General features: G+C 40.6%; 1 protein-coding gene across 6 annotated transcripts in view; it reads right to left on the bottom strand.

The window, feature by feature from the left end:
* PRRC2C (proline rich coiled-coil 2C) overlaps positions 1-18,022 on the bottom strand; it is a 74,086-nt gene that overhangs the window by 6,091 nt on the left and 49,973 nt on the right. The window contains exons 23-32 of one of the 6 annotated variants that reach the window (XM_086617493.1): positions 15,249-15,338; positions 13,429-13,530; positions 9,123-9,333; positions 8,004-8,207; positions 7,199-7,320; positions 6,478-6,614; positions 4,254-4,488; positions 3,670-3,792; positions 1,655-1,873; positions 766-840 (exon numbers count right to left, since the gene is read on the bottom strand). In XM_086617493.1, coding sequence (XP_086473619.1) covers positions 766-840; positions 1,655-1,873; positions 3,670-3,792; positions 4,254-4,488; positions 6,478-6,614; positions 7,199-7,320; positions 8,004-8,207; positions 9,123-9,333; positions 13,429-13,530; positions 15,249-15,338 — 1,518 coding nt within the window. The remainder of the gene's footprint in view (positions 1-765; positions 841-1,654; positions 1,874-3,669; positions 3,793-4,253; positions 4,489-6,477; positions 6,615-7,198; positions 7,321-8,003; positions 8,208-9,122; positions 9,334-13,428; positions 13,531-15,248; positions 15,339-18,022) is intronic. The other 5 variants (XM_086617494.1, XM_086617496.1, XM_086617498.1 and 2 more) reach the window with 5 other exon arrangements.

Raw genomic sequence — 18,022 nt, 5'->3', positions numbered from 1 at the left:
GAATGCCATACAATAATCCAGTTCGATAAAAAAACCCACAAAAGTACTGCAAAAATAGAGCTGTCATTCATGCAAAAGGTCTCCAGACTAATTGGAGCAATTAATCTTGCATGTTATTTTGCAGATACACGCAACAGAATAAATTATTTGCTGAAACTGCATCTTTCCACACATGGCCATGAAGCACAGCAGCAACAATAAATCAGTTAAAAGTGAGTGGCTGTTTTTAAGTTGACTTTCTTTAGCAGGAACACGATGGAACCCTTAACACAGGGCAGGAAATTGACCTAAAGCCATCATCCCGCTGCAGTTCTTCCTCAGTTCTTGTTGAAACGAGTGATCATTTTCCAATGACAACTGTAGCAAGAAATACACTGCTGCTTGGAAGATGGGCTCATAAAAATTGTAAAGGTGAAAAGGTTTGGCCAGATCCTATGAGGTTAGAAAACTGCATGGTGCAAAAATCACCATATACTTTGGTGGGTGACAGGACGAAAACTTCATCTAGGTCATATAGAGTTCTGGTTGCCATTACCATTCCAGACATGGAATTAATGCCTGAGAGGGAGTTTTTTATCATCTGTAAACCATTGGGACAACAGGGTCATTTTATACTCAAAAGCACCCTAAAATCTAAGCCACAAGGTGTAAGGACTTCAAGTGCAGCTCCACAGCTAGATTGCTCTTTGCACCAGGGAAAGATCTTACTGTGTCTGACAGAAAGCTTAGCTGTGTTCGCGTCCAGTGTTATCACCCGCTGCTCACCTGACAGTATGCTGCAACCACGTTGTGCTGCACACTATCCGAAAATCCCAGGTGCCTGTAAATCTGTGATTCCATCTAAGACAAGAGACCTTGTGATTGGAAGCCAGATCCACACATCTCCTCATTAGCGATTACCACAGCAGCTCCAGATAAAGGAGAGGAGACAATTCCCTCCAACGTATTGAAGTTTCTTGCACTATTTTGGTGTTCTCTCCTTAGCGGAGCTGTCGCTTATGGAGAGATTTCTTCAGCTGTCAAGACCAGCCTTTTAAAATTTTTTTTTTTAAACACATCAAAGATCCTGCCTTGCATACAATGGTATGTTCTCAATATGCACCTTTCTGTGCTATTCAAAAAAGCAGACCTCCAGCAACATTAGCAGAGTTTAATTCTGGTTTAAGTTCACAGCTGATACAGAATCCACTGAAGCTCCTAAAACTCCAGTTTGTTGCACTGGAAAGACTTGATCCCATCCAACATGGTCTAGTACGAGACCAGAAACAAAGTGACAGACACAGGCATGACTAGAATCAGAAACCGACCCTGACAGTGTGATGTTGTTTGCCTGCTTGCTCTAACAATGGCTCTGTACCATTTTCTACATGAAATATCCCACGAAGTCATTATCAAACCAGGTATTCCTACAGTGCACATGCACTAGTAGCAAGTTAGCTACAAAGATCTCAGCTAAACCTTTACAAAATGCATAGACTCAGTCACTAAAGAAATAACCTTGCCTGGCTTTTCTATCTTCCCCTCCCTATCTCTTCAAGTCAAGGCAGACTTTCAGATGCAAGAGTCAACACGGGTTGCCACGCTGGTTCTATAAAACAGCATACAGCTGTGCTTTGTATTATTTTTTGTACTGTACCTCTACCAATATTGTTACCTTTCCAGTTGCAGCAATCATGCTGTGCTGAGTTCCTGCTGGAATTAATCCTCTGAAAGGCTGAGTTACTTGTGCAGGTCTGCTCAGATTTTGAGCCTGTGCTTGCGGTGGTGTATGCTGTAGTGGTGGTTGTAAAGACTGGGGTAGGGCAATAAGTGGCTGTGCTGTGGATCCAAAGTTGGGCAAAGAAATTTGTGATCCTGGCAAAGGTACCGTCACCTGGAAAAGAAGTGCAAAATCACCAGTAACATATACACAAGGGCCATTATTTAACTTTCTTTCCCGGCTCTATGGTTTCAGCTGTATTCAAGGTAAATGGCTTAATGAGTTCACACATTTAACCAGGGAGCGGCAAGCAAATAAGTGAATTTATTGTTTAGCTTGTCTTTATATTCAGTTCTGATGGCATTTGGGTCTTTGCTTTTCAGAAAAAGTTGCATGCTAGCTCCTAACTCGAACATCATTGAACATGATGAAATGATGAACAAGAGGAAATGGGCATAAGCTTAGTCAGGGGAGATTCAGGTTGGATGTTAGGAAGTATTTCTTCTCTGAAAGGGTTGTCAGCCACTGGAATAGGCTGCCCAGGGAGGTGGTTGAGTCCCCATCCCTGGATGTGTTTAAGAATAGGGTGGATGATCTACTTGAGGATATGGTTTAATGGGGATTAGGGATGGTTGGACTCGATCTCTAAGGTCTTTTCCAACCTAGAAATCTATGAATCTATGAATCTATGATTTCACTGTATGAAGAAGTAAATTTAATTCAACTCGGAAAAAAGTAGAATGCAATAGTCAGTTGGCGGAGTGTGTGGGTGCGGATGGGGTTATTTACTTCAAATAATTTTAGTCATAAGGACATTGTTTAGGATGAAAAGTAGATTTTACTTTCCAGGAGTCTCAACAGCCAGTAGTCCAAGCTGAAAAAAAACCCCAAACATCAGTCTGTCCCTTGCATCAACAGGGAGTGCTGCGGCTGAAAACACCACAGAATGGTAGTGATCAACATGAAAATACCTCAGCAGCGACCTGACTGGCAGGAGTTACTGCATTTCCTAGTCTGACCATCAACACACATTCTGAGTGTGACTAGAAGCATGGTATGATATTCTCCAGATGTGAAAGACTTACTAGGGTTCTGCTCTGAAAGATAACGGATTACAAATATAGAGACAGCCAAGCTTGAACACATTAAAAGCACCAACCCTTCTAAAAGGTCCTTAAAACTTTAGGCTAGATTTCCAGCACATTAAATCCAAGCTTTTTAAACTCTCCTAGCTTTCTGTCTTGGCAACTTCTCATGCGTATGAAATAAGCTATTACAATAAAACAGTCCATCATAAGTGGGTTTTTTTGGTTTTAAAAGCCACAAATAAAATAAATTAACCAGAAGACAGAAACCACTAGATAGCATCCAGTAAATACGACAGAATGCTTGCACACACAGCAAATTATCAGTTCAAAATAATTCAAAAAACTTAAAGTCACTGCAGTTATTTTACAAACTTTCTGCTGTAGGTTACTGACTTCACTGTCCTGTTTGCCTGTGTGATCTATCTGCTGACTTCTCCTTTGTTTTCTACATATTTGACATCATTGACATATGTAGCAGCTCTGAGGTTTCATCTTGATGAGATCTGGAGTTAACAATTAGGCTGCACTAAGCACCTGGAGTTTGTGTCTCTGTCTCCACCATCACTAACTGACAACTGCCCCCATAAAGGCAGCATATGCCCCAATTAGCAACATCACTGTGCCAACTAAATCTTTGCCTGCCACTGGAAAATGAACTATTTAAGAGAAGGATGCCAGAGATAAATGATCAACATGAACTTGTAGGCCATCCAATTTCTCAGCAATTTAGTTTTTCAGTGCTGCTGCAGTAGCTCTCCTTTGTTATCCATTTTAACTCTTGAGTTTTAGAAGAATAAAAGATTGTCTCAGCCCCCACCTGCACCCCACAAAAACCATCAACAACAACATGCTTTTAAGAAGAATACAATTTAGGAAATTTACCATGCCATAGTTTACCTGCTGGAGAGCACTGGGAGACTGTGCAGTGTTGTAGAAATTGCTCTGGCCAGGCTGCTGAACTTGCCCAGAATACAGATTTGAAGCCTGAGTGAGCGTAGCTCTGGCCTAGAAAAAGTGAGACACATCATTACATTAAAAATACTTCAGAGAGCAGTTCCGAGACAGCATAGCACACCATTCTGTATTTCAACCAGTACAGTAGAAACCACAGCGTAGGAAGTTGACAACCTGAAGGTTTTGGCTTGTCACAAAGCTCTCATGTGCAAGTGGTAGAATAACCCTTTATCATCTACCATAGCAGATATTAAACCTGAAGCTCCAATTACTTGATAAAGTGCAAGAAGCCCTGTAGTTTGGGGAACAATCTTCAATTCAGAGATTATGCTCAGTACCTCTATGAAATTAAAAGAACATCCTCTTCCAAGGGTCATAAGTTTCCTACCACCTTGACTATCATCTAATTATCACAGAGGTGGGCTTATCCCAAGCTGAGCAATACTTGACTTATTATTGCATTATCTGTATCAAACCGCTGCAGAAGTTTTGCATTTTGGAGCGTTTCCTACCTGGAGAATGTGTGTATCAATAAGCTGAGAGCCTCCCAGTCCTGAAGCTTGACTAAGCTGATGTTCGTACAAAATAGGAATAGGTTGTGTATTAGAAGTCTGTTGAAATGCCAGACTTGACTGTGCCTTAGCAAGCTCCTGGTGTTGTACGGCTGGGAAGTTGTGCAAGGCTGTACCAGACAGAACTACTGGTGATGGCTGAGACAAACCGCTCTGCATAAAAGCTTGCTGGGATCTGAAAGAGATTGAAGCATTATACACAAAAACACAGAGCTCAACAACGAGCCACCAAAAATTAAGAACACAGGTTATATTCTTTAAATGGAATCAGAACGCTTAGCTCTACTGAACAGATTTTCACCTGAGAAAGGTAGATTTTTCCATTTACTCTGCACACAACAAAATAATAGATGCTACTAAAGGCCACAGGGAAAAATGACTAGGCTTTTTATTTAAATCTTGAAGTACACTTAGTTATTTAGGTGGGCATGCTAAAATAGTTTTTGTGTAATTTAACTGTAACACACAGAAGCTGCCAGTTCTTGGTTCCTACGCTATAAGACAGGACAGCGGGGAAGCACCACATGTGAGTAGTTTCTCTTAGTCATAAACCGCTTTGTTCTCTTGACTTCACAGATTGCCATAGTCCAACTTTTAATACATAGAGGTTGAATCACTGGGTGCTGACAATTGTAGCTTCCAACTGAATGTAACAAAGACACCACAGCCTTTATTTTTAACTAGGCATTCAATTCCCTTGTCACAAGTATGGGGAAGTTGCAGTTTGCTTGAAAAGCAAAGACCAAAACCAGTACAGCAAAGCACCACAGACAGGTCCTTTTAGTGTTTTTACATCACGAACACTCTCCTCTGAGCTGAAAAGCTTTGAGAGGGGCATTTATTTAAAACCTGATTCTAAAGGTGGCTATTCAGACTCTTAATTGGCATGTTTGGATAAATACTTCTGACAGACTAAAACAATCTGTCTGTGGTGTTTTCAAAGAGAAAAGTTTTATCACTTGGTCGATAAGAATCAGTACAGCACTGGTCCTGTTAATCTGTCAGCATAGTGGCCATGTGCTTTGCCTGAAGAACACCCAAGTTAGCTTTGTTCTGTACCTTTCCTTAACTGCAGAACATTCTTACAGTTGCACTCTGAGCACTGGAGAAACTTTCCCAGAATGGATGCAGAGGACTGTCTTCAATGTAGCCCAAAACATTTTCACAAGCTTTTTGTTTTGTTTTAAACCAGTAACCTGTGTATCTCAAAGCTTATCCTCCCCTGAGCCTTTAAAGAGGTGGGAAAATATTTGTACTCTTATAAACAGCACAACTCAAAACTCTGTTAATACGGGTTTGTGTGTGACTAGATCAGCCAGAAGCATTTATTTAATCTGGACTGCATGCCAGACTGATTGTGTTTCTGCAACTAGTCAACTGTTTGCAACAGCTTTTGTCACTTGTGGCAGGACAAGCAGTATTCGGTCCAACAAAGTCAGGCAAGCACAAAGTCAGGATACACAGGCAGTCAGCTAAACCTTCTATGGCTTCAAGCCTTCTACTTTAGAACAAGTAGGTTTTTCTACAGCACATGCAAAATGCAAATTTCCAAAGAAACTTTCTCAAAGTGAAACTAAACATTTGTCCGAATCATACCATTGTGCATCAGTTTTGACAGGAACTGCAACGAAGGTTTGGAAAGGCCTACAGTGGAAATTTGTCTGGCTGTCAACAACCATTTGAGAGATACTGGTCTTCTATTATCTTTTGTAGCAAACAAAAAATTTGTTCTAAAACATATTCTGCTATCCCCTACGCATCTGAAATTAAGTTTCTACCACCTAAGCAGTTCAGACTAGAATTACAAAGTGTTTCAAGAGTCCAATGTTGGTTTGATTAGAAAATAACCAACAGAAATTACTGAACTAAAGGGACAGACTCCTCTTTCTGTTCTTTTAGTATGAAAGACTGATGTTGTCAGCTTTTTAGCTTGGTTTCCTAAAGATACAAATATTATGCATTATTTTTGAACGCACGATTTCACAACTACATCTGCACATGCAGACTAGCCAGACAACCAGCATATGGAGTTCTCAGTCAAACAGACAAAAGATTTTTTGGGGAAGACGAGGCAGCTATTGAGCACAGAACACAAATCTGCAGGGAAGCAAGTTCTATAAATTTTGCCACTCAAAATCCAAAGAAATTTGCATATGCTACCTACCTATAAGGTTGTAATGAGGAGTTGAACAACTCTTGGGCTTGTGAAACAGCTGGTGCTGCTCCTAAACTCAGCTGAGCTTGATGCTGTCCTTGCAGAGGTGCATAGATGGGGATGGGGATCTGCTGAACTGAAGCAGGCTGCATAAAAAGGAAACCATTAAATTTCCAAAGACAAAAGTCACATAGAAAAGCCAGGTAAGTGTGTGCCAGGATTTGTATAACATTATAAAAAGTAAACAAAGAATGTCAAATCCCAAGGCTGCATACAGAGCTGGTATTGCTCCCACTCAGAAAATTACTTTCTAGTTGAATTTTATACTTTTACTTGCAAATAACCAGCAGAAACTGAATGAACCATTTAGATTCACATATTAAACAACCACGCAAGGTTGCACACAATTTTGTACTACAAAAGTTGAATAAGCCTGCGCTAACATGGCCACATAAACACGTCCCATGAACATGTACTTTTACATAAAGTATGTTTGTGAGTGAAAGCTTATTATCTCAACTTTCATGACAAGTGCTTTCGTTCTCAGGAACAGCAGAGATCAAACACCACCTGCACGTGCCAGAATGAAACAGCAAGGGCAGGCATGACTTCATTTTTTCAGAGTCTTTAGTCCCACTCTCCCCTGCCCCCATTAGCTTATTAGTAGAGCTTTAAAGGCAATATGGACAGGGAGGGGGGAAAAAAAGAAATATCAGAAACCCCCACATACCTGAGAAAGCCCTGGTTGAAAGCCTTGCTGTTGGGCCAGAGAAGGTGGTGCCAAACGCGCATGTTGGGTATTGAATAGATGACTTGTATCCATATAAAATGCTGGGATTTGAGCTGCAGCACCTCAGAAAGAGCAACACAATTAGTACCTGATTCCAAACATCTCCCTGCTGGAAAGGTTTTCATCAAGAGTTAGAGATGCAGTCGCTGTCAGTACTTCCCAGCGTGACAGCTACCAGGGAGACTGGGAGAAGAAACAGAACTGAAGAGCTGCGTGCTTTATCAGCTTTGGTGTCTTTTCCAATTCACACTGAGAATCTATCAGTCTTGCAATATGCATCTCCAGTTCCATGCAATTCCTGGGGTGCAAGTAACAGATTTTGGCCAAAACAGGCATTTGGGTGAAGGAAGGGGAAGAATGTACTATACTGTCATGTCATTTAGGCTAACTATACATAGGGTTTCTTTAAAGAAAAATGCCATGATCCTAAACTGTTGTAGCACTTTTAAGAAGTCAAGACTAAGTCATTCTGGGTTTTAAACAGTGATTTACAATTCTGCAAGAGAAAAATGATACACCAAGAGATTCAAACTTACTTTCCTCAAGTTAACAACACAGCACTATATTTATACTTACTGACAGGAACTTGTGTATTTAGAGTAAGACACAATTAGTGAATATTTGCTCACAGAACACTCTCCATCACTCTGTCTTTACTGCAGATAAAACCAGAACTGAATTCGACTCTCCAGCTTCAGACTCAAAAGAAGCAGACATGTGGCTTCTTAGTCACAAACACTATTACCTGCTGCAGACTGAGACACATAGACCTGGGGACTTTGCTGCTGCTGGGCAATGAGGGATGGCATGCAGCTCAGCTGGGAAAAGTGACTGGCAGAAGCTAGGCTGCTTGTCTGCAACTGCTGTGGTTTCACTTTACATATATTAGGAGGGTCTGAGGTGCTTGCAGTCTTCGTACTCAGTGAAGAGGTGGTGTATGTTCCGGCTCCTAGAAGTAGAGAAGCAAGTCAAATGTCACAAACCAGCTAATTATATTTCAAAGCCTCATCTTTCAGCGGTCGAAGTTTTGAGACAGCTACGCGAGCACAGCCACAACCAGTTAAGAACACTGAAATCTAATGCAGCTGTTTCCATCAACATAAGATGGACAGGGAGGACAACTCAAGTTCACTATAGGAAGCACTGCAACCATAATACATCTTCCTTTTCAAGTACAGGAGCATATAAAAATACTGAAGTAGACATTTTGGTTAGTTATGCAACAAAATACTGCAATGTACGGTGGTAGCGCCTCTCATGGTTGAGAGCCGGGCTCCAACTCTGTATGTATTTTGCAAAGCACTTCAGCTGAGATTTGGGCATACATTCTAATATTCCAGGGTGTAAAGATTTAATCCAATTTAGCATCTTTTGTTTGCTGCAAAGAACCACGGTGGAAACCAGCACTGTTTCTGAAGAGCAGCTGGACATTGGCTCTGCCCAGTGTGAGGGGGTCTTGGTATGAACTGTCGAAGCTTTGATTCCAAAAGCAAGAGCACAAATGCAGTAAGACTGTGACTACCTGGATATCAGAATTACCTGCTCCAGAACCTACTTGCTTGCCAAAACGAAATCAATAAGGCAGTCAACAGGAGAAGTTCACCTCTTCTTTCAAGTCCATGTAACTAACATAGGCAGAGACACATCATCTTAACACTATTTTCAACTGATTGAAGTGAAACAGGTGAAGTATCTCCTTTTTAATCAAAAGGTATTTGGGAAGCTGCTGTTCAGATCCAACACTTCACACCAGCATAAAGCTTCTGTTAGCTTTGCATTAAACAATTTCAAAGGGAATATAATAACTTGAAAAACATAACCAAGGAACAATACAACAGGCTACTACAAGCTTGACATCCAGTACCTGACAGTGAAGTTGTTGGTGTCACCGAGGCCACAGGAATAGGAGGCATCGATGCACTAGAGAAAGAGCTGTAGGTACCGCTGCTTGGCCCAGCGTTGCTGCTGCTGCTACTGCTGCTGCCACCAGCAATGGGAGATGCTGCTGAGGTCACTGGTGAACTCTTCTCCCCCATGTTTGGGGAATTCTCCCAGGCTTTGCGTGCAGACTCCATCTATTTAAGAGAAAACACAATTTCCTCATCTATTAGGAAGTTCCAACTAGTCAAACAGTCTTCCTCTTTTAACAGTTCTTTTTACTTCAAAAGGCAATTCAGGCTTCATGCGAGCCTCTTTTTTAAAAGTCACCATAATCGTGCAACTCTGTTCATGCAAAAAGCATACAGCCTTAAGTTGGAGCTTCTTATCTGTTCCAACTGCACACGTGCACAGTTCATCATCTTAACATTCAATGCTCAAAAGAGAATTCACTCACACTAATTTGTCTTGGTTTTGTTTGACATGAAGAGCAAAACACACGGTGAGCAAAAGAAAGATAAAAAACCCTCTAAATATTCCCATGAAGTCGATTACTTACAAGTTTTCGGACCACTTTAAATGAAACAACCCCTTGCTTTCTTGGTAAATCATCCACTCTGAGTGTCCACCAAAACTATCTAATGCACACCTCAGTAAACAGGAAAGTAGTCAAGATTAGATTTCCAAAGCAAGTGCTGTTCAAGAAGCAATCACAAGCTGACACAGCTTGTGCACGCTGCTTTACGCTAACGCTAAAAATGCTTCATGCTCCTCTATTTCTATAATAACTGTAAGTTTAAGTCTTGCACAGCAAGGAAGATGAAACTTTAATTTAAATATTTTACATACAATTCTCTTCCACCAGAAGTGGAAAGAACTATTGCTTTACTGCACCCAATAACAAGCTATTTACTGCTACATTAGACACGCAATGCCAAATCTTTGAACTGAGATGCTTTTGAGGGTCTATTGAAAAGGAAATATTAATGCTCAGACTACACCCACTAATTTAAAGGCTCAAACACATCCATGGACTTCTCTGCAGCCTTCAGCTGTCCTCAGCTGAAACAAAGACTGATTTTTCTAGCAGAGCAGAATGCCATAGGCTGAAATTGCTCATCTGGCAGACTGCAAGCTTCTCAAAACCAGGTGCTGTCTTTAATGCTATGTGTAAAGAGGCAAACACACATTCACCAACAAATCTGACCTCACTGCCTGGATCAACAGAGCCCTCTAACTGGGACCTGCAGTCTCTGAAAGTCACACTTTCAACCTACCCTATTTTACGTGAGTTAGACGCAGTCTGCACAGACCAAACAAGACTTTGGTTATTTGTCTAGATGCTTCACAAGTGATAAAAAAAGGCAAAGCAATATACAAAGAAGTGGGTAACAGGTGATCAATACACACCCACATGGAAAGTGGAGTTCTGTATTGCTGGAGAGTAAAGGGGAGGAGGGAAATTTTGTTACACATTAAATGATTTGGAGGCAAGTCACCTACTTTCCTTTTTGAGACCATCTTCCCTGGCAATCATTCCCAGGTTCTCCTCCACAACATTTTCCTGCAAATTGGTTGTACTTCTTGCAGACAAGGTAATCTTCAAAATTTATTATTTATCTGCTGGAAAGGCTTTTGCCTAAAGGTGGAGTACAGGTAAGACTACAGGCTCCTTTCTGAACACCACAGGCTCTGGTTAAGACAGGGTAACAGTCTTGTACTGCACTGGTATGAAGAGAAAGTGAAGACGTACCTGTGAATGTCTGAATAGAGATGGAGTAGAAGCTTTGTTCAATGAGTTTCATGATGTACTGGAGAAACTATTGATAGCAAAAGCTATAGTCTACTTACTGCATTTTGTCTTCCAAATCTAACCGCTGCCAAGATCCCAGATCATCCTGCTCCCCTATCAATTTGCAATAAAGGGCATATAACAGAGTCCTGAATTTTCTAACAGCTTTGCTTTTAGAGAGCTCCTTCACAATCTCTAACTTCTTAAGCCAGAAAGATGGAAAACTGATTGATACTCTAGGAGCACCTATGCAGCACCATCTAGAGATCAGATATGAAGGAGTAAGAGGCTCTAAACTAAGTGAGGTTGCAGAAAGTGCTGCAATGTCGCTGCTCGCTTAGGTTACGGTAAACTATTGCAATAATGGTCCAGTACGTATTACCCAAAACCAAATATCAATGTGCATATCCGTAAGTTTTCCAAAGTTTAGGTGATCAGAAGAAGAAACTCTAAAGGTGTCAGATTATGGACCAGATGCCTACATAGGAATTTTAGATGGAACCTTGGAACATGGAAGAGGGCTTTGGACTTTCTTTTGCTCAGCTCCTTACCTACCAACAGCTCTATCAGCCAAGTCCTTAAGAGGATGTCGTCCTTAGTAAAGGTGTCTTTAGCAAAGTTACTCCAAGGAAACAAGACAACTCAACGAGCCTTCCCATACGAGTGCCTTATATCTACACCCTGGCAGAACGATGCCAAGCAGTGGGAGCAACCGTGGCTGAGTTCCCCTGCCAAGTCTCCTCACAGACAGATTTCTGTGATACGGGACAGAGGAATGAGGAGGTGCAAGGATTATTCCTTCATGGAGGCTGAGCCTGGAGATTTTGTTAAGAGAAAGAAGGAAACGCTTTCCTCTCTGCTGCTCCAAAAGTATCTTTGTCAAGAAGCAAGGACTATATTGAAGTGGATGACACAGAGCAGCTCTGCTCTATCTGTACCAGAAGGCCTACTGTGATAGTCTCAGTGCGTGCTTCAAAACAAGTTTGTTGCCTTCAACATTTGCAAAAAGGAGGTAAAGCTCCAGTGACTGGAATAGAGAAATGCGAAACAAAGCTGCTTCCAAATGCCTTTCCATTCAGGTTTTGGTCAATGTTCTTCAAGGTAGCTTCAAAACATGGATCTTTGACATATTTTGTTAGCACACATCCAAGGTCTTTCATCCACTGACAAAGCAACCAAATCACTGACACCAGAACAGCAGAAAAAGAAACTGCAGGATGAACGACAAACACCGCCGTTTGCTTTGTAACTGAGCAGTGTCACACACTCTGCAGCATCATGCCGTAGTAACATTCCTACCTGAATTTCATGTGAATCAGATATCCAGCTGCTAAACAATTAGAGACTGCTATTCTAGAAAAATGCTTTCAGGCGCCAGAAAGTCAGATTGTGGTAACTTTTTACACCAGAAGTCAATAGAAAACCAGGTGGAAACTACTTATCCCTCTCCAGCCCTCTCCCCATTTTTGCTGGTCTATTGCTTTAAAGTGATGTTACATTTTTTCAGGAAATAAAGTGTTAACAAAAGAAAAGCAAAGATTCAATAAGAGATCATTAATAACTACCACCTGTAGAGAACACAAGCAAGCAGCTGTCAAACCATGCCAGTGAGACGCAAGTCTCACTGGGATTGACAAGCAAGTTTCTCCAAAGTGTTAGTTCTGCATACAGTCCCTAGTTTCCTTTCTTCTTTTAAAAATTTAGAGGAACTAAGTTCAAACATCACTCTGCCTTAATACTAGAAGCAGCAACAAGATTTCTACTGGTTCAGTCACCTGTAGTCACAATCACAAAGCAGATCTAGGACACCAAAAAAAGAGACCAGAAACTTCTAAAAACACAGTAGCAAAGCTAGAGCCCAACTCTATGTTAGTGAGTTATACAACGCACACAGTCCAAAATCCATCAAAATGGGAAAACATAATTCAAAATACACACTTGCTCTACACTGGAAAGTAGAAAACAATGGAACATTTGTAACACAACAAAACACCTTCTGACTAGCTAACCAAACTGCCCTTCCCAGCACCAACACACCATCTGCATTTAATGATTTAGAACTTTAGTCATCCAACTCAAAACACTGCACCAAAACCTTACAGCTAAAAAGAAATCAAGCTCGGCTTACCAAGCAACTCCTTATAGCCTTTAATACCAAACCAGGCAACTTTAAGTCAAACTCTCAAGAAACCTCAGTCAGATTCTGATGGTTTGTCATGAACACTACGGTACAATGCTAAAATGCTAGGATTTTTTTTTCAGGGCAGTGGGAGCCAAGATTGGTTGAGATGCCAAGTGTTAATGCAAAACGGGGTTAGAGATTTATAACTTAAATGCATCCTTTGATAGAGTCTTGTGTTTCAGCCATCCGTTTATATGCAAAAGCAGTTCAGCAGAGGAAACAAAGGAAGGCTCTAAAAAAAAGGTTCACCAGCAAGTTCTCCATTATTTTTTTCCCCTGCATGCAAGAAAACGACCCTTAGAGGGATGTGGTACATACCTTGAGGGTGAAGTCGACGGTAGCGGGAGAAACTGGAGTTAGGCTGGAGCTCTGTTGTAGAGTCTCCCTCCTAGGGAGGGGAAGGGTGTGGGGCAGGGGCACCTGAAAGGCAGGCAACACACATCACATTCTAACTATGTCTACCACAAAAGCCCCAGAAAAGCAAAGCTCAAGCTTTATTAAGTGAGCTACAACTTTTTCAAGGCTTGAGCATTTGGCAGGGAGATTTTGATAAAATAAGGTGAAAATTTGGTAGACAGGGAAAGGCCATTCAGCATGTGCTGAGATGCTTCTCACCTCTAAGAGGCTGAAGGCTAAGGTTCTAAAGTGTCTATGTCTTCTCTATAAACAAATAGCAATTTTCTGCTTTGGGATTTATTTTAAGTACCATTTCAGTTTACTAATATGCAAAAGTTCTTCGCAAGCCAAGTCTGTCCCCTTTGTACCAATATAGTACATGGGACTTAATGACCTTGAGTTCTGAGATGCAGTCATTAAAAAGAGGAAGCTATAAACCTCTAAAGTCACACAACCATGAAACAAATCAAAACAGATTTGCCATCCAATAACTGAATTCAGTTATCTTCTTTCAAAAGATGAAATATGTGAAACTTGAGGAAATAAGACATAATGCTATTCCTATCTTTGCCTAAGAAAACACTGATGGATTTCCTAGAAGTTTTAAATGAAGTGTATCAAAAACATTGCAGTGGCCAGTCTATTACTTCTAACCATTTCTTTCTCCATTCAGAGCACAGCTAAAGCAACTCCACTGGATGAAATAAGGCTAATCAACACAGATACTGAAGCTTTGAAGCAGGTGATAGCACAGATCCTTTGTGGCCAGGAGCCCCTATTTCCTGTGCTGGAAATCACACCTCCAACATGCCACAGGGGAGCATACACTAAGATCATTAACAGAAAAGAATTCAGTCTTCCACACTACCCAAAGGCAGAAATCACACCACCACCATAAAATCCAGTAGATGAGTAAGTTCAACCAATATTGCTTCAAAAACGCATTAAGGAATGCTACAATAAGCTGACATGCATTTCTTAGATGGAATTCACAAGATGTCTTCACAAAACCTGAGATCCTACTGTATGATTCTTTCTTCCCTCAATCAACAAGTGACTCAACTGTGGGATAATTGTATTTCTGCTACTCAAACAATAAAAATCACAAGATCCAAGATCCCAACCTGACATCTCAGCACACTCAAGACAAGCTTGATTTCACCACAAGTCACAACCCAGCTGGTCCTCTCAATCGCTACGCCACGCTCACCCAGTTAGGATCATTGGCTTTACAAGGATTGTAAACATCTCACATCCATAGCAACTGAAAACCTGCTGTCTGCTTTCAGGAACCATTAAGCTGCTGCTTCCTTTACATGCAGTTGCTGAGATTTCAGACTGCAGTTCAAAATTGCTTTGTTTGTAAAAGCCTTTCTTCAAACTCACCTACAGAGCTTTGCTGCACGTACCAGGTTCAAGTCCCAACTGCTGCTGAGAGCATACTCCCTCATTATGTCTATCTTTGCTTTTTCAGATTTGTCCCTAGAAATATCTTCTCCACTTTCTGTACTCTTTAGCTCACTGTGGTTGTTCAAAAGACAAGAAAATACCTGAAGAATTCCAGGACAGATACTAACCAAATCGAATGTCCTTCAGAGTAAGATTACTGGATAATGAACAGCTACTTAACATGAAAGAAACTCTAGTGACTTGTTTACTGAAGGCACTATTTTGTGCTTTAAAGAAGCGTGAAAAATATTTTCTTGTCTTCAAAGTCAAGGCGATCACTGCAATAGACTTACGTTCGTCACCAAAGTCTCCTCCATTTTTGTACTGCTAGTAGCCACTGTGTTAGGATGAGAAGAAGGTGTAGTGTAGTCTGTTACAGACTCCTGCGAAGAAAAATAATTCCATTAAATTATCTCCCTTACCTAAATTTGATTTAAATTTGTTGGACAGATGTCAGCCTTTCTACAGGAGGAGTTCACCAAGCAATAGACGGTAAGAATTTCACAGCAGTTTTTTCTTAGAAGGCATGTCCAGCAATCCTTATTGCTGAATTTCTACTGAGGTCAGAAGAATTCTTGGGAGATTACAGTCTGCCTCATGACCTCACAATGTACATCTGGAGACATGTCAAAATACAGTCTGTACAGCAAGAATATACAGAGCGATGTACTGCCTGGACACTAGACGTATTGAACTGAGTGGTGTAACCAATTATCATTTGTCACCCAAGATGCTTTAGCCACCTGTAGGCACTTTTAGCCCATTTAAAAATCAAAATATATTAGCGAAAGGTTTCTGTAGCTTTAAATACTGACATTTCTGGGGTAAACCTATGACCAGTAAGGCCCTTCAAATTAAAAAGAATACATAGAGATGGTCGCAATTCGCAAAACAATTTTCTTAAGTCTTGTCTCAAAGTCACAAGACTCAGTTCCTCTGGATGGTGAAGTCTGCCTCCTGATTTCTGCACTGGGCAGTCATTTCAAGGAAGAAAAGGACTGAAGTTTCCAGTCTACTCAGAGGTTTTCCTTAAAGCTTTTTTGTCACAGTTAGGTGGACCTTAATGCGGCTGATGAACAAGGTCCACTTTCACAGACCTAGAGCTGTAGCCAGTAACTACTGTAGTTGTAGGTATAAACTGCCTGATGAACGTGTCTCGTGGGTAACACTGCCAGCTCTCTAGAGAATGACCTATAATGAACAAAAAAAGGCATGGGTACTTCTGTGAAGCCATGTTGAGCCCTATTTTTCAGTTCTTGTCACTGGTTGTCTACAGAGTATATTCTGGACAGGTAAACAGGTGTTACTGAAACCTGTCCCAGAGACTTGTTGGATAAACAGTGTGACCCTGAATTCGCCAAGATTTGCTCCCTAGCAAGCACTGCAAACTCCAAAGTTTTACACATCTGAAGCCCAGAAAAAGTTCTATCAGTTTTACGGAACCAAACACCAAGAAGGAACTCAAGGACAAATTAGCAACAGAACTGTTGATGTGTGCCTGGGACTTGCCAACATACAATGATTTTGAAGGCACAAACCACATAATGCTTATCTAATTGCATCTAACTGGTATGATGATAAGTGTGACGATAAGCTATTAAAAATGCACACAATTTACTCCTCAAGCCTATGGCAGTGTCTTCTAAAAAGAGCAATTAAAGCAACAAGATACTAACTGGCAAATAACAAAGAATCCTCCTTAAAAGGATGAGCTCATTTTGGTAAAAGACTAGGACAACAAGCTAAACCATAATGGGGTGAGAAAGGACACAATGTGCACATTGCCTTATTTTTGTATTTAGGAAGAAAACACAGAGCTATTTTCTCTGTTTAGTTATTTCCTTTACTTGTTAAACTGGTGAAATATGAGATATATGATGTTTCCCACAATTCCAACTACCAAATTGCAAGTTGCACGTTTATATTTGATTCCAATAGGCAACCTTAATTTGGGGAAAACGAGGCAAGCACACAAGGCTGCTTTAATCACAAGGTCCTTTTAATTAAGTAATTAATTGGCTTTTTTTTTTTTTTTTAAGATGCTTTACTGCATAAGAAAGAGGAAGTTCTTAATATAATGTTATTAAAATTCCTTCAAGGTTTGGATGCAAATTTTACAGGGTCTCAACACTAAAAACGCCTCACAAAAAAAAAAAATCAGATCAAGACTATTGCTAGGTTTCTCACTTTAGAAACTTACAGCACAAAAATGCTTTTTCACTAGAATTAAAACCAAACGACCATATCAACTCTGGTGCCCTTAGAAGCCTATGTGCAATGCTGAACCATCCTACAAGGACGAGTTAGATGCTGAACGTGCAGATAAGACAATGCTTTAGCCATAAGAACATCATTCCATAAACTGTAGGTTAACCATCATTCTTCATTTACTGGTATAGAAAATCTAGAAATGCATTAGATACAGCTTATCACCATAAACTTCTGTAATTCAGTTAGTGATTCTCCTCTACAACTGTTCTACTGAAGAAACCAATTGATTACTTCATTATAAGCTAGTAACAGTAATAACAGCAAGAGCAAAAGCTGTACGTGCTTTTTTTGAGTTATCTACAAGTTATTTATACCTGAAGAAAAAGAACAAGCAAACTTTTTATAACTACCTACTTTGCCCAAAAAGAAGCGATCACAAAACCTGAAGTGACTTTATGAACAAAAGGACAAGGCAGACCTCAAAGCTGACTTTGCTATAAAGGATCAGGGTACTATATGGGATTAATTAACTATTTGATTTGTTCCTGATTTACACAAATCACCCAAACCAGAGAGCTTGTCAGATACTCAAAATTATTGTCAAGTACAGCCTGTGTCCTTTTAGGCATAATCTCGGTAAGACACGGCTGTTACCAACTACCTGTGCAAACATTCCATTGCCATGTCCTCAACCAGGTATTGATCATTTCAGTGATGAGAAAAAAAATCAAAGCTTTAGAGATGGTCGGGTGGGGAGAGGCAAGGGGTAAGGTGTTTTACCCGATTCAGAGACTTACACACCAGATCGCCTTTGCTCCAAAAATACTGCAAAACCCCAGAGGAACAGCTGCAACTG

Source organism: Tauraco erythrolophus, chromosome 10, assembly GCF_009769465.1.
Source record: "Tauraco erythrolophus isolate bTauEry1 chromosome 10, bTauEry1.pri, whole genome shotgun sequence".
In the NCBI taxonomy this organism is placed as follows: Eukaryota; Metazoa; Chordata; class Aves; order Musophagiformes; family Musophagidae; genus Tauraco; species Tauraco erythrolophus.
Note: the sequence above shows the minus strand (reverse complement) of the source record. Positions and strands in the feature narration are given on the sequence as shown.